The 27,817-nt window shown below is 55.8% G+C and overlaps 2 protein-coding genes across 14 annotated transcripts in view; both read left to right on the top strand.

Moving 5' to 3' along the window:
* Positions 1-2,184: 2,184 nt before the first annotated feature.
* On the top strand, positions 2,185-10,490 carry DES (desmin). Its single transcript, XM_003991178.5, has 9 exons — positions 2,185-2,865; positions 3,894-3,954; positions 4,074-4,169; positions 4,322-4,483; positions 4,655-4,780; positions 5,194-5,414; positions 6,957-7,000; positions 8,441-8,523; positions 8,739-10,490. The coding sequence occupies exons 1-9, from the start codon at positions 2,282-2,284 to the stop codon at positions 8,778-8,780; spliced, it is 1,419 nt and encodes a 472-aa protein (XP_003991227.3). The 5' UTR covers positions 2,185-2,281; the 3' UTR covers positions 8,781-10,490.
* A 5,307-nt stretch (positions 10,491-15,797) lies between these two features.
* Positions 15,798-27,817, top strand: part of SPEG (striated muscle enriched protein kinase) — a 56,658-nt gene continuing 44,638 nt past the window's right edge. The window contains exons 1-5 of one of the 13 annotated variants that reach the window (XM_023259693.2): positions 23,198-23,286; positions 24,336-24,378; positions 25,294-25,323; positions 25,913-26,002; positions 26,086-26,422. In XM_023259693.2, coding sequence (XP_023115461.1) covers positions 23,254-23,286; positions 24,336-24,378; positions 25,294-25,323; positions 25,913-26,002; positions 26,086-26,422 — 533 coding nt within the window. In that variant the 5' untranslated portion in view covers positions 23,198-23,253. The other 12 variants (XM_023259697.2, XM_023259695.2, XM_023259694.2 and 9 more) reach the window with 12 other exon arrangements.

Genomic DNA, 27,817 nt, shown 5'->3' on the forward strand with positions numbered 1-27,817 from the left:
GTTTAGTAATCAATGTTCCAGCTATAAATTCCAGGGAAGGTCTCTGATTGGCCCTTCTCAGGTCCAGGTCACCCGTTGAGCCAATCATTGCAGTCAGAGAGATACAGTTTATAATACCGGCTGGGAACTGAGTCACCTGTCCACCCATCATGTGCAGTGTGTGTGTGTGTGTGTGTGTGTGTGTGTGTGTGTGTGTGTAGCATTTGTTACCAAAATAAGAGAATGAGAAAGAAAGCTTGCAGGCTAGCTTGAATTACAACAAGGACGCTTGTTGCCTAGGATATGCTAAGGATCCACATGGTCTCTAAAATTCTCCAGGAGCCTACAATCTAGTTTGGGAGACAAGACACAAAAATAACCAGAACTCAACAGCTTGCACTGACTCCAGGCCTGGATAAGAATATCTGGAACTCCCCACCCACCTCATAGGCCTGTCTCCTGGATAAAAATTAGATACTTGGTGTGGAAAGACTTTGAAAAGACAGCAGTAACAAAGCCCTTTACAGTTCACCTGGCACATTCACATCCATTCTGGGGGCAAAGCACAGCTCTGGAGTTAGACTGCCTCAGCTCCCTGCAGTATCCCTGGGAATGATACTAGTTCCTACTTTATAAGATTGTTGGAGAATTGGGGGTCATGGGTGGGGAGTGCTCAGCACAGCGGGTGCTTAGTATGTGTAAGGTATTATTTGCATGCTGTTACCCAAGCCTCTTCAAACCCCTGTGGGGTAGATATGGCAAGGCTGACCATTTCCACTCTATTTGACTTGTGTGACTATTTCCACTTTATAGTGGAGACACAAAGAAGAAGGACTTGCCTGCTAGTAATTTGGCCCCCTGGTGATGGCAGAGCTAAGCCAGGACAAGCACCCTAATTCCAAAGTTTGCATTCTGAGAGGGTCAGATCTAAGAGAGGCCTGGAAAGTGCCAGGTGGAGATGTAGGGAGACAGCCAGTGCTCCTGGAGAAGTCCTCAGAGGTCAGCCAGTACCTTGTACATTGCGGACAGGGAGCTATGAAGGACTGGACAGGTCCTCTGTGGGACTCCATTCTTGCTGGGGGCTTGGAGCCTTATGGGGGTGGGAAGTGACTGGGGCTTCTCTCCCCAAACCTTCCTCCGCCATCTGACACCCATGCCTCCTCAGGTACGGGCCCCCATCCCCCAGAGCGCCTCTCCCGTGCACTTGCTTCCCGGATTGATGCATTCTCCTCTATAAATACCAGCTCTGGTATGTCAGGGCTGGCAGCTGTTGCTGCCAGAGAGATGGCTGGGTTGACATGTGGCTCCTGACAAAATACAAACCCCTGGTGTATGTGGGTGTGGGTGATGTGAGTAGGGGGATGAATCAGAGTATGGGTGGGGGTGGGCACAAGGGGGCAGAAGCCAGGTGAAGTTGGTGTGTGGGGGTGAGAATACACAGCAACTGGAAACTGAGAGGGCACTAGACTCTTTCTGGAAATCACCCTGTTGTTTATAAACTTGAGGCTCCGCCCTACCCCGAGGAGGGGTGGGGGAAGGGTCTAGACTAGCCCAGAGAGAAACTGAGGCTCAGGGCTAGAACCCTGGTACCAGGGTAGATTCAGGAGCAGGCGGGATCTGGCCAGGACTGTTCTCTGCCCCCAGGATCCTCTCCCACCCTGCTTGCCTAGAGACCCTCTTCCTCTATGCCCGGCTGGTGGGCTGTGTTGCCTGAGCCCTGCCGAAACTCCGAAACTCCGTCCCTTCTAGAAAATCTTTGGGGGGGAGGGGGGATGTGATTTTGAGCCTTTCTTGGGAATAGGTCTTGTCCCTTCAGGAAATGACTCAAAGTCTCTCCTTAGAGCAAAAGGGACACCCTCAAACCAAGTGGGACCCTCTCTCCTACTCTCTCCCCTGACTCCCGTCCCCCTCCCCAGGCACCCAAGGGCTGAAAGAGGCCTGTCAAAGGGTTCTGGACATGCTGGCTGCCCCCGGTGAAAGGGTTGGCAGGCCTGCCCATCTTCTGCCCTCCTAGGTCCTCCAGCCTGTCCCACACCTCTTACGGGCCCCTTCCCACCAGCCGAGGGGCGCAGGCCTCCTGCGGGGGAGCCGGCCTCCCCGCCCCCACGCCAGCGGCCGCCCTTCCTGGCAGGACAGCGGGATCCTGCAGCTGTCAGGGGAGGGGCGGCGGGGGCTGATGTCAGGAGGGATACAAATAGTGCGGACGGCTAAGGGGCCCTATCTCCCCTCGACGCATCCACTCTCCGGCCGGCCGCCGCCCGCCGCCTCCTCCGTGCCGCCCAGCCTCGCCCGCGCCGTCACCATGAGCCAGGCCTACTCGTCCAGCCAGCTCACGTCCTCCTACCACCGCAGGTTCGGTGGGGCCTCGGGCTTCCCGCTCGGCTCCCCGCTGAGCTCGCCGGTGTTCCCGCGCGGGAGCTTCGGCACCAAGGGCTCCTCGAGCTCGGTGACGTCCCGCGTGTACCAGGTGTCGCGCACGTCGGGCGGGGCCGGGGGCCTGGGGTCGCTGCGGGCCAGCCGGCTGGGGACGGCCCGCGTGCCCTCCTCCTCCTCCTACGGCGCGGGCGAGCTGCTGGACTTCTCGCTGGCCGACGCCGTGAACCAGGAGTTCCTGACCACGCGCACCAACGAGAAGGTGGAGCTGCAGGAACTCAACGACCGCTTCGCCAACTACATCGAGAAGGTGCGCTTCCTGGAGCAGCAGAACGCGGCGCTCGCCGCCGAGGTGAACCGGCTCAAGGGCCGCGAGCCGACCCGGGTGGCCGAGATCTACGAGGAGGAGCTGCGGGAGCTGCGGCGCCAGGTGGAGGTGCTCACCAACCAGCGCGCCCGCGTCGACGTCGAGCGCGACAATTTGCTGGACGACCTGCAGCGGCTCAAGGCCAAGTGAGGTCCCGGCGCTCCCGGAACCCCTTCTCCATGGGCTGGGCGCGGGAGGCGAGGCCTGGGGGCTGGGGCGCAGCCGTCAGCACCTGCCTGCCCCCAGGGTGCCAGGGACTCCTCTCCTCCCCACTCCGGGGAGAGAGCCATCTACGGTGTCCTCCGAGGAGAGATGGACCGCAGGTCTCTCCCTCCCTCGTGCTCTCACTCTGCAAAGGAGGAGTTTTCTTGGGGACCTCCTGGGGGTGCAAATGGGAGACCTGGGCCCTGTGGACAGCCTCCTTAAGAGCATCTTAAGATGCTGGGGTGGTGTTGACGGGGGACAGGCAGAGGAGTGGAGGGAGGAGGTCGGGGTTCAGTCAGAGGGAGAGGAGAGGTTGATAGGAGACAAGGAGGATGGGGCCGGCTGGGACAGGCAGGGGCTGGGGAATCCAAGTGGTAGCTCTCAGCTCATCTGTAAGGGGGCCCAGGGGAAGTGGGTAGACAGCAGATCTTGGTCCTTGTCCCTAGCTGAGGCTGTGCCATTTCACAGAGGGAATGGATAAGCTAGAGGAAAAGGGGAGGAGCTAGCTGCAGTCCCCAGAAAACTTGGAGGACTTGGTGGTGGGCTTCATCAGGCTTCCCATCTGAAAAGGGAACAAGAACAGAGCAAGTGTTAGTAGGTCCTGCTTCTTACAGCTTAAGTGAGCAGAATCACTGTCCTTCCACTGGGACACAGACAATAATTGAGTGCCTACATGGGCCAGGCTGGGGCTGGGAACCAGGAACATAGCAGTGGATAAAATAGACACAGTTCCTAATCCCAGGGAGGTCACAATCTGGTGGGGACATAGACTTCCGGGGTGTGGCTCTGGGGAAGAAATTGGACCACTTCCTGTCCCCTCCCTGGGTGGGCGGGGCCTCTTGTCTCTACCCTCTAGCCAGGCCTCCCGACACTGTGGGAGCCCCACTCCCTGGGCAGCCCCCACCCAGGCATCTCCACGGCCAGTTTTATCCCCACCAACTGTCACTTCCTGTCTGTCTGTTCTGGCCAGGCTGCAAGAGGAGATTCAGTTGAAAGAAGAAGCAGAGAACAATTTGGCTGCCTTCCGAGCGGTGAGCCCTCTTTGGTCCCCCAGTAGAGCCTTACCCTTCTCACCCCATGTGACCCCTGGTCTCCCTCTGCCCTGCCTGGGTTATCAGTGACCCTGTCCCTCTTGCTTGATCACTCCCAGGACGTGGATGCCGCTACTCTAGCTCGAATTGACCTGGAGCGCAGGATTGAATCTCTCAACGAGGAAATTGCGTTCCTTAAGAAAGTGCATGAGGAGGTATGCCCTCAGCCTTCATCTTCAGGGTCTTTAGACCCCGGTGAGGGCAGCTGGAAGGGATGGGGGGCAGTGCAAGGCTCTGGGAACGGGGCTGTGAGGGTGCTGTGTGGGTGGGTCTTGGAAAAGCACTGAAACCCAGCTGCACCCTGCAGGAGATCCGAGAGCTACAGGCCCAACTTCAGGAACAACAAGTACAAGTAGAGATGGACATGTCCAAGCCAGACCTCACTGCTGCCCTCAGGGACATCCGGGCTCAGTATGAGACCATTGCAGCTAAGAACATCTCAGAAGCTGAGGAATGGTACAAGTCAAAGGTGGGTAACCTGGCCCAGGCGCCCTGGCTCCTCTGTCCCCCTCCATCCCTATTTAGAGATGCTTCCTCTGCTCTGTCCATGGGGAGGAGGGTGAGCCAGGTCTCCACGCTCCCTTGTCCCTTGCCATCCCTACCTGCATTCTCCTTTTCTCATGCCCCGCCCTACCCTTAGGTGTCCGACCTGACCCAGGCAGCCAACAAGAATAACGATGCGCTGCGCCAGGCCAAGCAGGAGATGATGGAGTACCGACACCAGATCCAGTCCTACACCTGCGAAATCGATGCCCTCAAGGGCACCGTGAGTCCCTGCCCACCTTGCCCAGCCCGATCCTTCAGGCCTACAGCTCACACTCTCCCTCTGTGACCTTGGTTCCCATCACATACCCTCTCTGGGCCTCTGTCTCTTTATATCTACCACAGGGATGAAAACAGATGGGTGGATTCTCAGCTGGACTCTCAGGAATTATGGGGCTCCTAGGTGGGGGTGGAGAGGGTGAACATTGATGCTTCCTTTTATCACTTCTGTTCTCTGGGTTTCTACATAAGACTTCACTTGAGTTCAGGGTCCCCTAGCTCAGAAGGGTTTTCCCACTCCCGGACCTGACCATCTGGGGTTGCCTCCTAGCTCTGAGGCTGTGTCTCTCCCCATCCCGGGTCACTAGTGCCCACCCCTCCATGCCTGTTCTTGACCTGGGTGTCCCTCTCCTGCAGAACGATTCCCTAATGAGGCAGATGCGGGAGCTGGAAGACCGCTTTGCTAGTGAGGCCAGTGGCTACCAGGACAACATTGCACGTCTGGAAGAAGAGATCAGGCACCTCAAGGATGAGATGGCCCGCCACCTGCGCGAGTACCAGGACCTGCTCAATGTCAAGATGGCCCTAGATGTGGAGATCGCCACCTACCGGAAGCTGCTGGAGGGCGAGGAAAGCCGGTGAGAGGCGAGGCCGGGGCTGGTGGTGGGGTTCTGGGGAGTGCTGAGGCGCCCATTCCTGCCCTGGGAGGGGGGCTCAGGATCACCTTAGCAAGATCTGGAAATAATTTTGTACACGAGGCCACCACACCACTAATTGTGGAGAATTAACTAAGGCCACCTGGGTAAAGGTGATTTAATTAATAGCTTTTATAAAAAGAGAAACATAAGTATTCCCTCATCCACCTTCAGAATTAAGAACCAGCAGCATAAAACCATGTTCAGCAACGAGTAATAAAATATTACTGCCAGTCAAGGGGGAGTTGAAAGCAGAGTAGGGGATGATGAGGAAGGTAAAGGAGGGGCCAATAGAGACAAGCAGAGAGCCTTGGACACAGGCTAAGAAGAAGAGTGCAAGACTCGTGCACTGAGGGTGTACAAGTGCACACACACACACACACACACACGCACACACACACATACACATGCTCGGAGGATAAGACAGCATGACACGCTCAGAGCAACTTAACCTCTAGATACCAAAAATGACATGCGACTAGAAGGCAATGTGAGGGAAATTTCTGGGGTGATGGAAATGCCATACATCTTTTTTTAATGTTTGTTTATTTCTTCATTTTTGAGGGGGGGGGGGAGGGCATACGTGGGAGAGGGGCAGAGAGGGCAGGAGAGAGAGAATCCCGAGTGGGCTCACAGAGCTCGATCTCACGAACCGTGAGATCATGACCTGAGCTGAAATGACGAGTTGGGTGCTTAACCGACTGAGCCACCCAGGCGCCCTAGAAATGCTGTATATGTTGATTTAGACTGGTAGTTACATGGATGTAGACATTGATCAAAACTTGCTGACTTGTATACTAAGCAACTGTGCATTTCCCTGCATGTAAACCTAACCTCAATTTAAAACAGGTCAATTGCTCAAAAAAAAAAAAAAAAATGACGCCTATTGATACTCATAAGAATGATAATATCTAAGGTTTTAAAAAATCAGCAGACATGTTTAGATAGACTGCACATAGAGAGATTTCAGATTTCATAGAATTACATGGACATATAATGACCTTTTAAGGTGGCTCAAGTTGCATTCTCAGTGTTGCATTCTCCCAGCACTAGGCATAAATGGGGATGGCATTTACGCTGGCACTTGCCCTCCCGTGGGTGGGCTGGAGGTTCCCAGCCTGGCTGGAGGGTGGGCATACATGATGGATGTTGCCCACAGCTGCTATCGATACACCCTGCAGTGCCTGAAGAAGGAAATCCTGGTGAACTGGAAAGGGCAGTGGGGCTGGGAGTACTGATGTGAGGCCAGCAAGTCAGGGATGGAATGAGTGATCCTTCCAGAAGGAACAGTTCCTGGGATAGCTGCAGTTGACCTTTGACCCCATGCCCTTAGTAGCATGAAGGTGGGAGTGTTAAGGTCAATGGGACAGGGACAGCTGACAATGGTCTTTAGAGGGGGCCTGGGCAAGCTTTGGTGGGGGGGGGGGGTCACAGGGAGAGACGGAGGGCCCTAACCCTTTGGGGGCTTGGTCTCTCCCCTTTCAGGATCAACATCCCCATCCAGACCTTCTCTGCTCTCAACTTCCGAGGTGAGTGCCTGTTGGTCAGTGGATGCTGGGTGGCAGGGGCAGGCGTCCGGCATGGGCACTGCCCGAGGCCAACCAGGAAGGGAAGATGGAGCTGTGGGGACAGGGCTGGGGTCTGGGAAAGAGAAAGGGGGCTGCTGCAGGTGGGTGAGGGAAGTTAGGGAGAGGCACCGTCTGACAGCAAGATGTTCCCAATATACCCAAACTCTGAAGGTACCAGGGGTGTCCTTGGGGGTCTGGCAGCAAAAGCATCTAGAACCATACACCCTGGGCTACAAGGCACCCACCAGCCAGTGTCTGTTTGGCAAATTGCCAAGCATCCCCTACCACTCCCACTCCCACCCCCAGCTCCTTGTTGAACACCTCCAGTCTGCTGGAGCAAGATGTTGGATGCATGTTTACAAAAAATGGAGCCAAACCTTAGCAAAGCCAAACAATTAAAAGAACGAGCTCCTAGGGCATTCTGCCATTCTGACATTAGTAATATGCAGATCGAGTAGCTTTCCAGCCCCAGAGAGCAGAAAAACGCGCTATAATGATACATTAGGAAAGCAAGTCGGAGCCCTTGGCAGGATCGCCTTTCCTAGATCAAACCTTTTATATCTTCGACGTTCATTTCCATCGGGAAAAATACATGCCGTGCCCCACCGAGTTACAACGTTCATCACAGGCTGGTTGCTCGCTAAGAAGATTCATGAACACCAAACTCAGAATACTCAGGACCTAAATTTGACCTGCCCTGTAAAACTCAGAACCTCTTTTTTCAGTTGGTAGTTTATGCAGACACCCGAGCGTAAGCCTTGCAACTGAAACTGCTTAATGCTTTTTCAAACCAATGGTTCTGTGGCCATGACAGTGCAAGTATCATTGTTACTGTTTCACAGTGAAGACACTGGGGTGTAGAGGGGCAAGTGACTGGCCACCAGCACGATGAATCAGTAGCTGACTTCTCTGTCTGTCTCTCTTTCATTAAGACACAGTTTACTCATCTGGAGTCTGAAAGGGGGCTGGGTGCCATGAGGTCCTCCAAAAGAGTGTCTTGACGCTGGGGTTGGGGTTCTTTCCGGGTACAAATTCATGCAGGGCTGTGTTGGAACCCAGTGGTAGAGAGGGAGCAAAGAGGTGTGTGAAGAACGGGAATGTTGGGTGGTCTGGGGCCTCAAGGGTCCCCCACCCTTCTAAATCAGCCCATAGCTGGAGCACATCTGTTGGCTTCTGAGCCCTTCCCGGCCATGGGATTGGCCCCAGTGTCTGCAGAGCCCGCTGCTGGATGCTGGGCTCAAGGACAGGTTATGAAGTCTTGCTGAAGAAGTAACAGGCCCATCTTGAAGGGGGAGGAGACTTCTGGGCTCCATCCCATGGAACCAGGGATGAACTTCTAGTCCCTGGAGTGGCCCAGGCCTGGACTTGGTCAGGCTGATTATGTGGTTGGATCTATTACAGAAACAAGCCCTGAGCAAAGGGGTTCTGAGGTCCATACCAAGAAGACAGTGATGATCAAGACTATCGAGACCCGGGATGGGGAGGTGAGCCATCTGCCTGGTCCCCTTACCCATGGAGGGGGGGCTATGGGGTGTGTCTGAGAGGTTGTCAGCCAGGTGCCTTCCACCAACTGTGCTGGTTCAAGCCTCTACCTGGAAGGAGAGGGGGTCCTGCTGCACTGGAGTTGGGGGGCAACCCAGGACTGGGGCTCCATTCTCCTGCCAGCACTGGTTTGCACTGGGCTTCTCTTCTTCCCCAGGTCGTCAGTGAGGCCACACAGCAGCAACATGAGGTGCTCTAAAGCCAGAGACCCCTCTGCCATCAGAGACCATCCTCGCCCCTGTCCTCACTGCCTCCTGAAGCCAGCCTCCTTCCATCCCAGGTCACCACACCCAGCCACAGTGCTCCCCTCACAGCCTCTGACCACTGCTCACCAGCCACTGCTCATGGCCCCTACAGGGGACATGGCTCACCCCTGCCCAGGCACAGGCAGCCCCAGCTGTGTGAGTCCTGGATGTTGGAGATGAGTGAGCCTGGCTCCTGGCTGCCCTCAGGGTGTGCTGGGCAGGGCCAGGATGGAGCCAAGGCAGAGCAGTGCCCCTGCCCCTCCTACCTCTGTGACCTCAGGCTCTAGCCTCTGGCTTTGGAGAGGGCTCCTGAGCAGGGTGTTGAGACCCCATGTGATCAGGATGGAACCTATGGACGTGCCTACTCCCTACTCCCTAGCCTGGGTCAGAGAGAAAGGGCAGCCTCCCCAACAAGCCGGGCAGGTGACTGGGAGACTAGCCCCTGTGGGAATGGGGGCTTGAAATTGACCCCATGGCCCCTTCCTTTCCCACAGTGGGCTTAGAAAGCAGGGGCTGCAAGAGGGAACCCCCGAAGGTGCCAGATGTGGGAGCAGGAGATTCAGAAAGAGAGAGGGTGGGCGAGATGCTGGAGAGGAGAGGAGAGGAGAGAGGCAGAGAGCGGTCTCAGGCAGGGGGAGGGGTGCCCCCCTCCATACCTGCCCCTCCCCTGCAGCAGGGGCTCTGGACAGAAACAATAAAAAGGAAGCACAAGCCTAGCATGTCCTGGCTGTGTTGACTGCCTGGTTGCCTCTGGGGGCCCCCAGGGCCCTGTCGCACGCCCCTTGAGATGGATTGTGCGCTGCCCTCCTGCCCAGTCAGACTGTCCCCCAGGGCCTGTCACCCCTACTGTTCCCAGAACTTCCCAGCCTTGCTGTGTGCATGTAGTGAGTGGTGGAGGGGGGTTGGGCAGGAGACTTTTTAAAGGGACCCTTGAATACCTCCTGTTAGGCCCCAATTCCTGAGCAGCTGCCTTTGGGCCCCCTACCCCACTTCGAGATGATCAGAGCCCCAGGGACACCACCTGCTGCTCTTCCTGAAGGACACAGACCGGCCCTGAAGTAGAACTCCCCTATTCCCTTCCCCGAAGAAGTTCACAGCCTCCTCCCATTAAACCTGCCTGAGCACCTTCGATGAACAAGGGCTGATTCAGGAACGAAAACAATGTTAAGAAAAATGGAAAGCTTTATCTTGTTCTTGGAGAAGAAGTCTCAACATTCTAAAGATGTCAATTCATCCTACATTAATCTATAATTTCAATGCAATGCAATCTCAGTGAAAATACCAAAGGGAAATTTGGGGACAATTTGGTAAGCATAGGAGAGGGGAGTGTAGGACATATGAAAAAGCATTAGGAAGTCCTAGAATAAAATATTAACACAGATGTGTTAAAGGTTTCTGTGGGAGAATATATAGGCTTAGGGGTCATTGGGCAGCCATTGGGGCAGGAGTGAAGCCTGTCTGTTTTTACTCCTTCCAAAAAATTCCAGATGGACCTAAGATTTAGGAAGCCTGATGGATCCGTATAGGCCTCAACCTTCAAGTTAGTCCTCACAGATTTAAGAGATTACTCTTTATAAGAGAGGAGAAGAGGGTAGAGATCACAAATGTAGTAAACTCAGGCACAGTCTGTAAGGAAAAAAAAAAAAAAACCTAATAGGATTTTAGTCTTAAGGTCTTTAGGCTGATGCTCCTAACTGGCTTTTTCCAGAAACTTCCAGAGCCTTTCTGGTGTCTCTATCATTCTTCTTCTCCTTGGATGCCACCCTCCCTCATGAGTTGCCCCTTCCCTCTGGGTTGTGTAGCCCCTCCCTATAAGAAGGCTCCATTCTCTGTCTTTGCCCTGGGAGCACCGTGGGCACACCCAGGTCCCCACCCTCTGTCACTGGTGACTCATGGTCATTTCTTTCCCCCCAGTGATCTAGTGGGATGAACCCTGCGGACCCCAGAACTACCCCAATCAACCCGTAGTGAAATTCCAAATGCAGTCAGGAGTAGCGTTTACAGTGTCCCCATCCTGGGATACAGGAGGAGGGATGGGTGAGGGGCTTCTCATCCCTGAGCCTGGTGGGGGCCCTGGAGTCTGAATTAGTTTCTTTGTGAGAGACATGTTTGGGTGAGGCTAGGCTCAGGTGGATAAGAGGTAGTGTGTGTATCTGTGAGTGATTTCAGGAGGCTCTCAGCAATTTCTTCTTTCCCCTAAATGAGTATGTTCACTCATCTACCCCACAAAGGCTAAAGGGACACGTAGGTCAGGGGAGGTCTTAGAGGCATCCCTACCCTCCAAAAAAAGGGTAGGTGTAGACTAGTCACTAAAGTGGAGAGAGTCTAGGCATCTTCAACTCTTATAGTCAGACCCCAAGTCCCTGAGGCAGTGACCCCCACAATACAGGAGTCCCCTCCCCAGCCTCGCCCCAACACCTTGATGAGCGGTCGTCAAGCTCTGCTTGAATATCTCTGGTGTCAGAGAACATACTACTTGCATAGTGACCCCTTCTAGCTGGGATAGCTCTGCAAGTCAGAAAGTCCTCCTCCTTGGCACACTTCTGTCTCCGGTAACTACTACCCACTTGTCCTCAGAGAAGAGAGAAGTCCAGACCCACCCTGTGTCCCCAGCGGGGAAGCATTCTCTGAGCAGAGCCTTCCTGGGCCTAGAAGTCCTCTGGCTCAGGGTGCCTGCCTGGCTCAGTCGGTAGATCGTCTGACTCTTGATCTTGAGGTTGTGAGTTCGAGTCTCACGTTGGGTGTAGAGATTACTTAAAAATAAAATCTTTAAAAACAGCAAAAAACCTAAATAGAAATCCTCTGGTTCTAAGTCCTCTGCTTTGCCTATCTCTTTGGGAGTTGGACAGTGATACAGGGACTCTAGGGCAGGGGACATGGATGTGGTGCTCCCAAAGAATGGACAAAACAAGCCAAAAAAAAAAGATCTGGGTTCCATGTGGTCATATATATGCACCCCATCACCTCCATGGCAAAAACTCTCCCTTTTCCTTGGAGCACTCTGGTATCTTCTCCTGTAAGACTCTGAACATCATGAAATAAGAGAGCCCATGGAGGGCTGACTAGCTTCACATTAGACCCAGGAGACCTGTTCTAGACCAACTCAGACGCCACCTGAGGGGTGAGGTAGGAAGGACTATAAAGACAAATATGTCCCTGGGCCAGGAACTGAGGGCTCAGCGGACACTGTCCTGCCCTCTCTGTCCATTCTGACTACCCTCCTCCTCCCCCTGCCCCTGAGACAGCACCTTCTACCCAATTACGCCTCCCTCTCCCTGCTCTCACCTGGTGGCCCAGAACACTTATGCAAATACATCAATGGCCTCGGTTCAGCACCTGAATATCAGCTAACCAAGGTGGGGGGGGGGTGGTTCATCATTTTACTCACCACTGTTCCCCTGGTGCCTGGGAGAGTGCTTGCTTGCTCCATAGAAGGTGTTCATTAAATATTTAAGTACTTGTTGAATGAATACCCACCGAGCACTTTTATTTACGTGTCTCTAAATTAAATATTTACTGGGAAGGCTGATGGCCCCCACTTCGTTCACTGATCCAACCAACATTTATTGACCTTTTGCTGTGTGCCAGGCACATGGTGCATCCTTACATTCCAGAGGAAACTCCCCACGGCCCAGAGAGGTGGGGTGAACCGGCAAGGTCACACAGCATCTCCATGGCACAGGAGGACCAGGCTCCAGGTTCCTTGGCCTCCGGAGTCCAGATCTCTTTCCATGACACCATAGGCTTGTGATCGCAAGGCAGGGCAGACTGGCAGCACACACCAAGCCCGGCGCCAGGCCGCAGAGCACTATGGGGCCCATTCTGAGGGACAGATGAGCGCTTTGTAGCCAGCTGCTCCGGGTGGTGGGCCTGGCCAGAACCTGCTGGCTTCTGACCGGCACGGCTAGTACGGGCTCCTCCAGGAGAGGGCACCAGTGACTCACACGGGCCTGTGCCCTCCCTATGGGGCCCACACACCCCTGAGCACACATCAATGAATGCCCCCCCTTATGGACCTTCTGCCAGGAGATACACAAGCCATGTTCCAGGCCCTGTGCCAGGCCCTGTTAAATAGTTAATATTCATTTTAATATTTAATATAATAATTTAAAGCCATCACAACAACCTAAGTCAGATCATGTAATTCCTCAGCTCAAAATCCTCCGAGATGACTTCCCGTTTTCACTAAGAATAAAAGTGCCATGGCCTACGAGATGCTTGCTGTCTGGCCCCTGCTACCCAACTGACCTCATGTCCCTCTACCCTCCCTACCACTGCCTCCAGCCCCACTGGCCCCTGGCTCTGCTTGGAGCCTACCAGGCACGCTCCCCCCTCTGCCAGAAGCAGTCCTATCCAGATATCCACACCTTTTGTTTCCTCACTCCTTTAAGATTGGCTCAATTATTCCCAGTGAGCCTCCAACCACCCTATTCGAAAGTTCAAGCCCCACCACACTCCCATCTCCCTTGCCCTGCTCCATTTCCCCCGCAGGGCAGGAATCCTTGTCTTTTTTGTCCACTGCTATATCCCTACTGCCTAGGACAGTGCCAAGCACAGAATAGGAACTCAAGAATGTTTGTTGAATGAACGAATAAATCCTGAGTTGGGCTACCCCATTTTATAGATGAAGAAACTGAACCTCTATGACATTAAGTGACTTACTCAAGACCACACAGTTCATTTATTCAACCAACTGACCAACCAACCAACCACCCAGTCAACATTTACAGACCACCTAACTGCATGCATTCTGAGCGAGTTGTTGAGGTCTAGTGCTAGGTGGCTTTGGCTTACTGGGTTTTGTTCTTTTTTTTTTTTTTTTAATGTTTATTTTTGAGAGAGAGAGAGGGAGAGAGCACTCAAGATGGGGAGCGGCAGAGAGAGAGAGGGAGGCTCCAGGCTCTGAGATGGCAGCACAGAGCCTGACGCAGGGCTCGAACTCACAAACCATGAGATCATGACCTGAGCTGAAGTGGGACGCTTAACCGACTGAGCCACCCAGGCGCCCCTCTAGTTCTTTGTTCTTGATGTTCCATCTGCTTGTGAAGCCTCCCGCCCCCCCCCCACTTTTATCTTTTTAGAATTACATTCATGTTTAATACTTCATTATCAATGGCTTCCAGGGATCGGCGGAGGGGATGTGGTTGAGCACAAAAGGGATATTCAGGCAAATATTTAGGGTGATGTTCTGTATGGTCCTGAGGTAGAGGATGCACAATTCTGTGCTTTCGTCAAAACCCAAAGAACTGAACAGCACAAAGAGTAAGCTCTAATGCATACAAACAACAAAGAAATTTCATTCCTCAAGGCTCTTAATCCCTGTGGACATAATTCAGTGCTTAAATTGTCTCTTCTGTACCCTCTGCATTCACATGCATAAGCACACTTTGACTTTGGTCTTCCCGAGTGAGGGTGGGGGGTGAGGTGACATTGAGAGTAACTTTCTGCATCTCAGAATGACTCAGGGCTCCTCCTCGGGCTCCTCTCTGCCCTCCCAGGCTTCACTCCTCGAGGCTCAAGTTCAGGCCTGGGTCTGTCACCTGAACTTTTGTGTAACTTTTTCTTTCGAGATAACTGTAGATTCACATGAGATTCTAAGAAACAATACAGAAAGATACTTCGCTTGGCGATCCCCAATGGCTCCGTGTTGCATAACTACAGTACAATGTCACAACCAGGAAATTGCCACCCACTTTCTTGACATTTTACCAGTGTTCCATGCACTCATTAGTGTGTGTGTGTGTGTGTGTGTGCACGCAATTTTATCACATATGTAGATTCATGTGGCTACCACCAGTCAGCATATAAACTGTTCCATTGCAAAAGTCTCACTTGAACTTTTTTTTCTAATTTTTTTTTCAACGTTTATTTATTTTTGGGACAGAGAGAGACAGAGCATGAACGGGGGAGGGGCAGAGAGAGAGGGAGACACAGAATCGGAAACAGGCTCCAGGCTCTGAGCCATCAGCCCAGAGCCTGACGCGGGGCTCGAACTCATGGACCGCGAGATCGTGACCTGGCTGAAGTTGGACGCTTAACCGACTGCGCCACCCAGGCGTCCCCTCACTTGAACTTTTAAGACCAGTAATGTCCCATCTTGATGTTTGTCAAAGTGCAACCCTTAGATGCATCTGAGTCACCTGGGCCACTTGTTAAATGTGCAGATTCCTGGACCCTCCCAGCACCCCCGATGCACCTTGGTCTCTGGGGGTGGGGACTGAGAGTCTGTACTTTCAACAGGTGCCATACTTTGAGAACCACGCTGTAACTGACCTCCAGCTCTCCCATCAACTCCGACTCACCCTGCGCACCATGGCTGCCAAGAGGGATCCTTCTAAAACACAGCTCTGACCATGTTATCCTGCTGTGTAACACCCTGTAGCAGCGCCCCACTGCCATCAGGATACAGACCTTGCAAGCAAAACCTCCACTCACCCCACCCCACTGCAGTTCAATGTCTCCAAACTCCTCTGACTCTTCGAACATGTCATCTACTTTCAGCTTGCTCTGATTTAGGTCATGCTGTTCCCTCTGCCTGGAACATCCTTCCACCCTTCTCTGCCTGTTGCAACCCCTATTCAACTACCCATTTCTAACAGATGAGGACTTGGGGGTTGAGAGAGCTTCAGTACCACCCCGCAAGTTAGGGCAGGACCAGCTGGGAGCCTGAATCCACTGACTCCCTGTTCCTGGGCTTACTGTTCACCAGGCTGACATGGAGGCTGGGGGTGGCCACTGGTCCTTCTTCCTGGCTGTCTACTCACCTCCGCTGTGGCCTGCTTCCCCATCTGGCTCTTAGACATGTCATCCAGGACCTCCTCTCCCTCTCCCCCAGCTGGGAATCAGCAGCACCAGGGGAGAGTGGAAGGAAGGGCAATGTGATGAGCCCAGGGGTAATCCGACTCCAGACTCCTGAGTGGGCCGGGGGCGGTGCACCATGGGGGATGGGGCCTGGAACCAGTCATCAGGGCCCCCATTTAAGCCGGTGTCGGAGATAGGGGCTCCTGGAGAGAGGGAAGGGGCAGTCTGGAGTCCAAGTCCCCTCCTCTGCTGCCCCCTCCCTCCACTGCTCCCTCGCAACCCGAGCCGGGGGGCCTAAAAATAGCCCCCGAGGCGCAACCGGCCGGCCGCCCTGGTGACCTTCTGGGTAACACAGGCCGAAGGCGGGCGGGCGGCAGGAAGGCAGGGCGCCGGCCCCCCAGGACTCGTCTCCCAGGGCACCATCCCCCGGGTGCCCCCCGTGGCCGTCCGGTTCCAGCGTTCTCCCCAGCCCAGCTCGCAGAGGCCATGCAGAAAGCCCGGGGCACGCGAGGCGGGGACGCGGGCATGAGGGCACCCCCCAGCCCCGGGGTGCCCCCGAAGCGAGCCAAGGTGGGGGCCGGCAGAGGGGCGGCGGCCGGGGCGCCGGTCTTCCTGCAGCCCCTGAAGGACGCGGCGGTGTTGGCGGGCAGCGACGTGCGGCTGCGGGTGGCGGTGAGCGGGACGCCCCAGCCCAGCCTCAGCTGGTTCCGGGACGGGCAGCCCCTGCCCCCACAGGCCCCTGAGCCCAGCTGCCTGTGGCTGCGGAGCTGCGGGGCGCAGGACGCCGGCGTGTACAGCTGCAGGGCCCAGAACGAGCGGGGCCAGGCCTCCTGTGAGGCTGTCCTCACGGTGCTGGAGGTCGGAGGTAATGGGGAGGCGGGGGTGCCCGGTGGGGAGGGGTGCTCGGAGCCGGACAAGGACTGCCAGGCAACGTGGGGAGGTCCCGGTGCACCCAGGTCTCTTCCCAGGTGCTCGGGCTTCTTAGCTGTGCTGACCCAGAAGTGCCCATCAAGAGGAAAGTGTGTGCTGGGGGGAAAGGGGTGTCAGAGTAGAGAGATTTCCCCCACAGGAAGGTCAGAGGTCAAGGGTCAGCATTTGCTAAGCAAAACCTGAGCCCCACTCAGGCCTCTCTGGGACTTCCATAGTGAAAGCCCTCCTAGTTTCCAGTAAAGAGAGTCCTCCTGGGGAAAAATCGTCTTCATCAGCTCAGATAACTTAGACCTGGGACCCCTGACAGGTGTGCACATGTCTGAAAGAGGGGCGGGCTCCCCAGGTCCCACTGCGATGTGAAAGGATGGGTCAAAGCTCCTCACAGTCCGTTGCTGGGGAGGGTTGGTGTAATGGGCACCAGGCTAGTTAGAAGAAGCCAGTGGGTAGACAATTATGAACAGAGTACAGAGCATCAGAGAGTGAAGCTAGGTCTGGGGGCTCCCCGGTGTGCAGGGAGGAGGGTGCTTGAGAATCCACATGCAAGGGTGTGCACATGCATGTGCGTGTGTACCTATGCGGGCCGTGGAGGGGTCTGGTGGCACAAGCAGTTGAGGGATGGGGGTTTGTGGAATTGGGATGGAAAGCCAATCGGCCATGTATGTCTACCTGAGGTTCAGAGGGCGTGGAAAGAGGATGCTCAGGCCTGTGCTTGGGCCCCTGCCCATGTGGGCGTAGAGTGCCGGGCTCCTGTGTGAAGGGACAGATGTGGATCTGAGGCAGAAGGGAGGGGACCGAGATTGGGCCTGGTCCTCAGGGTCCTGCTGGGGCTGGTGTGGGGGGCAGGCCAGGGCGGACTCTCCCGGGGTCAGTGTCTGGGTTTCCTTAACTTTCTCAGCCCCTAAGCCCGCCAGTTCCTCTCTGCAGACAGAACCAGAATCCTGGGGAAGTAGGCTGGAGTTGGGGAGATGGCAAAAAGCGTGGGGATCACTGATCACTGAGTGTGTCCCAGGCATCTTCAACAGGGAATTCTCATTCCAGCTGGGTGGTGTTGTGTAGGGGTGCACCCTTGGGTAGACACAAGGAGGAGGCACAAGGATGGGGGACCTCGGTAGCTGACTCTGAGTTACAGCGTGTCGGAAGATGGAGCAGGGGCTCAACCTCCCTCTGTCAGCATCCCCCCTCTCTCCTGCGTGCCACCCTGCTCACCCCCACCGTCTTCAACACCTGGTTCCTCGGACTTCCTGTGGCCAAGCCTGGGACGGAGAGGGTCAAGGCTGGCTTCTCTTGATTAGCCTTGTACTTGGCCAGGCGCAGGAGTCGGGGAAGAAGACCCATCCTGGTAGTGCTCTGAACTGGGGGAGGATCGGAGTCCTTGGGGATCTGGTCCCCTTGGGGCAAAGGGGACCAAAAACAGAACATAAACCGAAGTGCATGATAGATAGGTTGGTGAGAATACAGTCTGGGGGAGAGAGATTTTAGGGAGGGGAAAGGAAGCACTGAGGAGTGCCATATTTGTTTCAAGTTGAAATGACCACAGAGAACAGTAGCTCCAAATACTTCCTTTTGTAGGCGAGGACACTGTAGTCCAGAGTGGAGAAAGATCTGCCAGAAAAATATTGCTAGTTATAGCCACCCCAGAACTAAGAGCCCATTCCTCCTGGTTTCCACCTTGGGGGCTTTTTACCACTCAAGGAGTTCTGGAAGTAGGAGAGAGAAAGAGAAAGGGAGGGCAGCTGTCCATTGTATGGGGAGTAGCCCAGACCTTCTCTTTCAGAGGAGAGCCTTCTAGCCTGCTCTGGTTCCCCAGAGTGGGGAGAATGACAGGGTGCTAGAGCCCTCCTGCAAGATGTGTTTCCTCAGTCCCTCTGTAAACTGGGTGGCATGGTTGGCAGGGCTGAATGCTGGCGGGGCGTATCTAGATAGAGGCCAGGAGGATGGTCTCCAGGCTGCGCTGGTGGAACAGCACGTTTGAGAGGCGTGGGGTAGGAAAGGACCCTAGGTGCCCCGGGGACTGGACTTGGGGCCTTTTGACAGTTATGTTAAAACAGAAAAAGGAGTGGGCTGCAGCAAGTCATAAGTCACATTTGAGAGCTTTTGCCTACGGGCAAAATCTTTACCCCAAGACCAGTCTTATTAATTAATTAATTAATTAATTAATTATTTATGAGAGAGAGGCAGAGGGAGAGAGAGAGAATCTTAAGCCGGCTCCCTGCTCAGCACGGAGCTCCATGCAGGGCTCGACCTCACAACCCTGAGATCATGACCTGAGCCGAAATCAAGAGTCAGACCCTCAACCTACTGAGCCACCCAGGCGCCCCTACCCCAAGACCAGTCTTATAATTATTATCAGTTGGTAATTATTCTTGGTGGTAATCTGTAATGTTATGAAGAGCCCCACAGTACTGCATGGCAGGTGACACATTATCATATCTGTTGATATATAATTGAAGTCCCATAGCAACCCTGGGGGAGCTGGTGGAGAGGATTAAATGTCATGTCTTATACAGATAGAAGGTGGCTCAGCTGGATTTTGCGGGGGGGGATCTGATTCGCTGCGAAGAACTAGGTGCTTAATTAACTACTACGCCCCTTTCGCATGATTTGGGGGAGGGCAGGGCTTTGCTTGGTGGTGGTGGGGGACTGACTGCATGAGTCTGGCTTCCTCCTCCTCCTATTGCCCAGTCCCCTCCACCCCACCCCCGCCCCCCGCCCCCCGCCCCCACTGCCAGTCCCTACAGTTACAGGTCTTGGTCAGAGGCAGCTGGGCCAGCAGCTCAGCATTGCTCAGACTTACTCATGGAAAACTTTTCTTGGTGGGGATCGACAGCAGGAGGACTTCAGGGTTCTCGAGGAAGCCAAGCCAGGACCTGGCTGCAGAAGAAGGAGGCAGTTTCCTGGCTGGGATTGCTGTCTGGCTCCGGAAGACAGGGTGATGCTAAGGCTCCTGGCACTCCTCCTGAGATGTTAGCTCAAGGATGGAGGCATATTGGCATGGCTTGGGGAGACTGAGGCCTTAAGAAGACAAGTGGGCCACAGGCTGGAGAGTTTGGAGGATGGGACACAAGAGAGTGGGATTTGGGGTGTAGAAATGAGGAAAGACCAGGAATAGTGAAGATGGCAGACATGTAGGCTACCTGTAGAATCCTTAGCATGTGTACAGAACCCTCTATCATTCCATTATTTAATCTTCTAAGCCTAGATTACTGTTGTGATGGTTACACATACAAGAAAACTGGCGTTCCAAGAGGGAATTGACTCAAGGTCACATGCCTAAGAGAGGTGTCAGAGCCAGATCTGAAAGCCAGGTCTTTGGGTTCAGGTCCACTTTGCCTGTCCTCAGGAAGAGAAGCATGGGAAGACTAAAGGCAAGGATCTATCATCATTAACGATCCTTCTCCCAACCATATCCCCAAAGCCATCTTCTGGCCCGTAGCTGGTCCAAGATAGGTGGGCATTCTCTTTCATGACTGGGTTGTGGAGCTATGTGCAAATCAAGTGACCAGAACAAGCACCACCCTCAAAGCTTGGGACATGTGTGGTTGGAGGTGGAGGCTTAAAGGGCAAGGAGTAAGGAGAACAAGGCACAGCCGAGAGAAGGGGCAAGCTGACAGTGCTTACCCTGTTAGTTGCATGTTGTGTAGCTGGAGTCTGGAAGACTCTGGTTTCAATCAGAAGGGCCAAAGGCCAACAGATAGGAGTGGACCATGCTGGGACTTGAGAGCATGGAGAGGAGAGGTAGAGACAGGGAGAGAGGGCTTGTTCAGCAAGGAAAAGGTGGGAATACACCAGAACCTGTGTTGAGGAATATTCTGCAGTACTCTTTTTCACCAGGAATTTGGAATGTCTGGATGAAAAGCCAGGAGGAGACTAGTATGGAGTTGGGAATGGGTGGGGAGAGTGTCGCCATCCATTCATGCCCAGGCCTCATCAGGTAGGGGAGGAGGAGCCAGAGTGGCAGCAGCGAGGAGCCCTGGGATAAAAGAGAGACAGGAGCAGAGAAGCCCCAAAGTAGCCAAAGCCCATGCAGGAGAACTTTCCTGAAGCCAGGGAAGGCTCTCCTGGGAAGATCCTGAGTGGAACTTGAAATGGCCATTGCTCCAGCTATTTCTTAGGAAAGGGTCTGGGTCTGGACAGAGGAGGGAGGAGGGCTCGATGAATGAGCTGTTCCAGGAAGCTTTACCATCCCTGTCCCCACCATCCCCAGCTCTGCCCTCCCCTCTCATTTTGTCGAGTGTCTACTGTGAGCCAGGCACTGTTTCAGGTGCTTGGGCTACATGAGAGGAGGGGAAACCCCCAAGTTCCTGTCCTAGAGATTACATCCTAGTGAGGGGAGACAGACGATATGCAAGCAACACAATAAATAAGCAAAAATATTACAGCATGTCAGAAATGCAGAGCAGGGTAAGCAAAAGGAGGGAAGGGAGAAACTGGACCTTCCAGGAAGGAAAGAGAAGAGGCAAGGAGGAGGGGAGTGGGTGCATCTGGCTCTGAGGAGGGTCCGTGTGAGAGATCGGGCATGGCATGATGAGCTGGGCTTTCTTTGGAAGGGGAAATGCTAGCAGTGAGGGAATTGGAAGTCTGGGTTTGGGGAAATGACAAAGGGGCACACCTGTCCAGCCATGGAGGGAAAAATGGGGCAATCTAGGGCCAGCTGGGGGTGGCCCACCCTGCAAGCCTATCGCAGGCCAGCCCTGTGGGGGTGAGCAGTGCAGACCCAGAACAGGAACACAGAATCCCACAGGCCTGTCCTCAGCCCAGCTGTCCCGTCACTCACGCCCGCTGCCCATTGGTTATTTTTGCTATGGAATGTGCCAGCCCCTCGGATTCTCCTGGGGAACAGGGGCTCAAGTTACCCCCTCTCCTCACTCAGCTTCCCCATCTGTGAGTGGGTGTGTTTGGGGGTGGGCAGGGAAAGCGCCTGTGGGTGTCCAGGGTGCTCTGACTGGAACCGATATGGACGCACACGTGTATGCTCTGAGTGTACATCACCATGCACATGCCTGTACATGCGACATTTGCCTTTGGGGTTCTGGGAAACAGGACCACCTGTGTGCACCCAGAATGTACAAGACATGACTTCAAACTAAAAAAAAAAAAAAAAAAGGTCCATAAATTCAAATAACTTCAGAAGCCCAGTAGAAATTAATAACAGAGAGGTATTGTCGTCAGGGGCTGAACTTGAAGGTCCATGCCCCACCTAAAATAAGAGTGCAGGCTAAACAAAACTCATCAGTTGGCTGTGTATTTATTTTGGACCCCTGTTTTAAAGAAATAAAGTTAGGGAACATACTGACTTATTAGCATGTGAGGCTTTATTGCATAGTGGTCAATAACTCGGTCACAGTGCTTGGGTTAGAATCCTGGCTCCCCCAGTGATTGGCTGTGTGACCTTGGGCAAATAACCTCTCTCTGCCTCAGTCCTGCCTCTCATTGTAAAGCTTAAATGAATTGATTCATGTAAAAGTGCTTAGCACAATGCTCAGTACATACTAAGCATGCAGTAATTGTTAATGAAGATGACTTTGTAGTCACAGCTCAGAAGCCAGGAATGGCACTACTTGTGTATGCTGGGGTGGGGATTTGGATCTGGAGGACAGGGTGACACAGAACCTGTATGGCTTTGGCTAAGTGATAGGACTTCTCTGAGCCTTAGTCACTTGTCAGTTAAATGGAGCCTGTTAAATGTCCATAAGGGGTTGTTGTCAATGAGGTAACATTTATAAAGTGCCTGGCACTTAGTAAATGCTTAAGAAACTTATTTATAATGATTGCTGGGTGGGGGGAAGGAAGGGTTGAGTTTTGTGTAGGCAGAGAGTGCATGGTTCTGAATGGGAGAAGGACAAAGGAAGCCTGGGAGTACACTCACCTATGAATGAGAAAATGGGTCCTATTTGTGAATAATAGTATCTCTGGGCACCTTAGCTGGTGTGTGTGTGTGTGTGTGTGTGTGTGTGTGCGCGCGCGCGTATGCGCCACGGGGTAGGGACAGAGTACCTACCATCAAGAGACTCTAGGGTCCTCTCTGGCTCTCCTGAGGAGCCAGAGGGTTTTTAGTCTCGGTCCATGGCAGCACGGAGCCCCCACCCACCAGGACTTTTACCCAGTGTGCGACCTAGACGCCCCCGCCCGGCGCTGTGGCCCTGCGGCGTGTTCCCGCGGTGACGAGTTCGGTACTGCCTGGCACAGTGGAGTGTGCGCATGTTTGTGGAGTGAGCAAGTCGAGATGCGGCTGACCTTCCAGAGCGGCCCCGCGGGACGCGAGTGGGGGTGGCGTGGAGACCGCGTCGGGCTGCCAATGAGAGGGTGGCCCGAACTCTCATAGGGGCCACTGCACCCCATTCTGTGCCTCAGTTTCCCCATGTGCCCAGGGCCCGGGAGGCAGGTGCGGGGCGGGGGTGACCGGAGGCAGGTGAGCGCCGCCCCGGAGGTCGCAGGGGAGCAGGCCTGGGAAGGGGCGCCAGGTGGGGTGCAGGCTGGCGGGGGAGGGGCGGGCTCTGGACGCCGCCGCCGCTGCCGCCGCCGCCGCCGCCGCCGCCGCTTTCCCCCCGCCCGGGCTCCAGCGGCCCCGCGGCTCCTTCCGCCACCGGCGCCGGCTCCCGCCCGCTCCCCCTCTCGCCCCCGGCCCCGCCTCCGACTCCGCCCCGCCCCCGCCCGTCCCCTCCTCGCCCGGCCGCCGGCGCGGCCCCCTCCCCCGCCATGAAGAAGCTGTGGGTGAAGAAGCGTTTCCAGGTGAGGGCTCCGGGGGCGGGCGGCGCCGGGAGGGGGCGGGCAGGGCTGGGCGCCCCAAGGGAGGGCGGGTCACCGCGGCCGGGCCCCGGGGGAGGGGGCGCCGGGGCCGCGCCCGCCCCACCCAGCGGCCCAGGGCCGCGGCCGGGCGCGCTGTGGGGGGCTCCCCAGACTGCGTGCCGCGCGCGCCGGCCCCTCCCCGTGCCGAAGGGCAGACCCCCAGTTGCCCGCAATCCCCGCGACCCCCCGGGAAGGCCCCCGCCGCAGTTCGGCGTGGAGCACCCACTGGCTTCTTTGCCACCCAGTCCCCTCTCGCCTCGGTCCAACCCCGGCCCCCCGCCCCGGCTTTCCCCAGCCCCCCCACTCTGGAGCCTTCCATCTTCCCGAGCTCCTGGAAGCAACGCACAGGGATCCGCGCCGAGCGCAATAAATTCCCTAAGCCCTGCCCTGTCCTCCGCGTACCCGGGCCTCCTTCCTGCATTCGTGAGGCTCCGGTCCTTGGGGGACCTTGCCTTCTGCTCCCCCATCACCCTCCCCGCCCGCTTGACACCTATTTCAGGTATCTGTCCTCACCCACCTACCCCCCCAAGCAGGAATCTGTGCCCTCGTCCCTCCATCTCCCAGTCATCCAAGCACCCCCCCCCCCCTCTATTCCTTCACGTCAGTCAGCTTCCTATTTTATCCCCTAGCTTCTATCTCGGGGCGGGGGGGGGGTGTCGCTCAGGTCCCCAGTCCTGTGAGCCTCTGTCAGAGTCCCAGCATTTGACCCACAGCTTTGCTGTCCTCTCTCTCCTTCCTCCTCTGCTCCTCCCCAGAGCCAAGCTGGGTAGCCAGCCTGGAGCTCCTGCTGGGAGGGCTGAAAGGCTGGGAAGAGTGGAAACATTCCCTACTGAGGAAGCTGGCTGCCCTAAGTCTCTGTGCATTACCCCCCCCGCCCCCCCCCCCCAGCCCCTGGACCGAGTTTCTGTTTAACATAGAGGTTTCGATGGGAAGTAAGGGACATCAGGAGTGAGCCTTCCCCTCAACAATTCATTCTGGCTTTTCTCTTTCAGAAAACCGGCCACTCCCGCCGGGCCTTTGGCCGACTCACCCATGGTGCGTGGACCATGGGCTCCTTGCTCTAGCCCATGCCCACTCCTTTTCTTGGTCCATGTCCCTTCATGAGGCACCCAGGCCCGGAAGACAGCCCATGAGATGTGGGATCCCCCAGTACACATCCATACCCACTCAAGGAGGTGCCCCGTACCCTCTGAGAGAGAACCTAACAATGGCGGGGGAGGGGGAGGGACTCACTAGCACACCCCAACATGGGCCTGGGCTCAGGGTTCTCCATCTGTGGGGCCAAGTGGCGATGAGCTCACTGCCATGCTTTGACAACCAGCACGTGGCTCCTGCTTGTCATAGCACTCATAGAGAAACTGAGGCACAGAACCTGATAGAACCTGGGAAAGTTAAAAGTATGCCCAGGAAACTTTGCTTCTCGCCTAACCACTGGGCACTGTTGAGGACCACTCAGAAGTAGAAGAGAGGGATCAGGAAGAGGGTAGCTGTCACATCATGATGCAGAACAGGTGGGGAGATTGGTTTGCAAGGAAGGGTCAAAGCACAGCGCAAGTATTTTAAGGAGGGTGGGCCTAACCCCTAATGGGGGGCCTGGGTCTGTGACTGGGCTCAACACAAGCAGATGTATGTGTGTACATGTGTGTGCGTGGCCAGTGGCAGCACCAGTGAGAGTGCCAGGGATACAGAATTGCTGGGGTAGTTGGAATAACCAGTCTAAACAGGTGTGCTCCCCAGCTGGGCACAGTGGGAGCCTGCAGGCAGTCAGGATGAGAGATGCTTTGCCCATTCCAGGTGCCTCCCTCCCCCTCCCCCATCCCCACAGGGCATTTCTGGGCACTGGGTACCCTCATGCCCCCTCTGTCCTGCCTACCCACCACGCCCTACACCACAAACGCTCTGATAACAGTCTGTCCATGTCTCTCTCCTGCTGCTCCTATGGAAGCGAAGTTTTCCGCTCCTGCAGAAAGCAAAGTTACGGTAGGAAACTGGCTCCTGCCCTAGCCCTCCACTCCCCTCTCCCTGCCCGATCCTGGCCTCTCCTCACCCTGCCTCAGCTGCACCCTGATGTGTTCCGGCGGCTGGCTTGGGGTGGAGGACAGGCTGGCCCTGCGGTTGGTCAAGTGCCCTGACAGTACGACTCTGAGGTGACTCCCCTTTGTTCCTGGAGTATTGGAACCCACACTTTAGAGCCTTGGAACCTAGGATCTTGTTGTTTGGGGGCTGCACAGGAACCTAAGCTATCACTGACCAGGGAGGAGGGGGAGGGCTGAGACCCTGGTAATCCATTAAGTGTCTGGGAGGGGGGATGGTAGGTGGCTTTGAGAGCACTACCAGGGAGGCAGGGGTGAGTAGCCAGGGGCGCAGAGGTGAAGCCACGGGACTGGCCTGAGCAGCCCAGGAAGGGCAGGGGGACGTGGGGGAGCAAAAGAGGGGAGAAGATAGGTGTGGAAGCCGTGCTGGTGGTAAGATGGAGCCTGCTGGGTGGGGGGGAGGCGGGAGGAGACACAGGGAAGAGTTGGAGTCAGAGGGAGGAGGGCCCTGCCCACACAGACCCCTTCTTCTCCAGACTCGGAGACGGGCGAGGATGACATCAGCGATGTGCAGGGGACCCAGCGCCTGGAGCTTCGGGATGACGGGGACTTCAGCACCCCCACGGGTGAGCTATCTGGGCTGCTCTAAGAGCAGGCAGGCGGGCTTCCTACAAGAGGTGCCCGGGCTTCACCGTGCTCCTTTCTCTAGGGGGCTCCGACACCCTGGTGGGCACCTCCCTGGACACACCCCCGACCTCCGTGACAGGCACCTCAGAGGAGCAAGTGAGCTGGTGGGGCAGCGGGCAGACGGTCTTGGAGCAGGAAGCGGGCAGCAGGGGTGGCACCCGCCGCCTCCCGGGCAGCCCAAGGCAAGCACAGGCAACCGGGGCCGGGCCACGGCACCTGGGGGTGGAGCCGCTGGTACGGGCGTCTCGAGCTAATCTGGTGGGCGCAAGCTGGGGGTCAGAGGATAGCCTTTCGGTGGCCAGTGACCTGTATGGCAGCGCATTCAGTCTATACAGAGGACGGGCGCTCTCGATTCACGTGTAAGTAATGGCCTCACCCAGGCCTGCACTGTTCCACCTCACCATGCTGTCCTGCACTGCCCCTCACCACCCCGTCAGCCTTCATCCCCACCTCCCCTGCACCATCCATCCCTCTGTGCACTTCTCCACCGCCCCTGCTTCCACCCTGGCCCCAGCTACCTACTCTGTCCTCCCACACTTTCCGTCTCCCTCCTGTGCCGTCACCACCCACAGCCTCCTGTTCCCACCGGCCCTGGCTTCCCGCTGCCATCGCCATGGTCTCGTGGACCCCTCTGTCCCTTCCTCGTCCCCTCCAAGATCTCCACTTTCCCAGGGGCCCTCTCTCACCTCGCCCATTCAGGCTCCAGTTGTCCCCCAGATTTCCCCCCCCCCCAGGGCCCCCTCCGTGCCTGCTGTCTCAGCAGCTGCTGCCTTTTCTTCTCTCTGCACATTCCTGTTCCCATGTGGGCCTTTTTCTGGGAGGAACGGAACCTTTCCGCAAGGCAGCTCCCGAGAGAGCAGGAGAGCAAGGGAGCAAGAGCGCAGCCGGGAGAGAGAAGAGAGTGAGGTGGTCAGGGAGTAGATGGGGCCAGGGGCCTGGGAAGGCAGGAGGATGTGGGGTGTGTGGGAGGCCGGGGTGGGCAGGGAGGGATGGAGTCAGGGGGCTGGGGTGGAGGTAGAGGGCTGAGTGATGGGTGGAGGTAGAGGGCTGAGTGATGGAGGCTAGGAGCATGTGATGACCTGGTGGGAAATGCCTGTGGGGGGGGGGGGCGTGGGAGGGATGAAGGTTGTCGTGGCAGGGGGTGGCAAGGAGCGGAGGTGTTTGGAGTGAGGCATTGGAGCCATTTTTAGAGATTTGGGGGCTGGCAGATACAGGAAGGAGTGCTATAGTAGACGAGGGGAGTGGCTGATGGTAGAGGTATTGGGGGACATTTGGGGAGCTGAGAGGGGCCTAACTTGTGATGGGTATGAGTGTGTGGGGGAGGGACCATCATGGAGGAGGAAGAAGGAGCCTGGTGGAGGGAGGCTGTTTTGAAGGTGGCTGGAATGGCTAGCGGTAGGCAGGGGAGAGGTCTGGGGCAGGGGAGGCTCCCTTGCTTTATCTGGTTGGCATTAACCAGGCACTCCTGGGCCCTGGACTCGCTTTTTCCTTCCCTGCCTTCCTTTGCCAGGCCTCAGCCTAAGCCTGGAGTTGCTATGGCAACTTCAGAGGAACCCATTTCCTTAGCGGTGTCTGTGGTACAGAGGCTGGCCTGGAGCTCAGAACTGCCAGCAAGAGGCCTCCTCTGCTGTCCCCGTTTTCTTTCCAATGCCTTACCCAGTTCCCAGAGGCCATTCATCAGGGACTCTGCTCTCTGCTGTCCCTTCCCCATAGTAAACTCTGCCTCCCTGCAGGTGGCTGGCTGAGATTCTGTT

The sequence above is a fragment of the Felis catus genome, chromosome C1 (assembly GCF_018350175.1).
Source record: "Felis catus isolate Fca126 chromosome C1, F.catus_Fca126_mat1.0, whole genome shotgun sequence".
Taxonomy (NCBI): Eukaryota; Metazoa; Chordata; class Mammalia; order Carnivora; family Felidae; genus Felis; species Felis catus.

Excerpts from the sequence above, each read along its gene's own strand:
- DES (XM_003991178.5), top strand. The coding sequence starts at position 2,282 with ATGAGCCAGGCCTACTCGTCCAGCCAGCTCACGTCCTCCTACCACCGC. Across the intron at positions 4,484-4,654 it reads AGGAATGGTACAAGTCAAAG|GTGTCCGACCTGACCCAGGC; the intron begins GTGGGTAACCTG and ends CCCTACCCTTAG. Across the intron at positions 8,524-8,738 it reads TCGAGACCCGGGATGGGGAG|GTCGTCAGTGAGGCCACACA; the intron begins GTGAGCCATCTG and ends CTTCTTCCCCAG.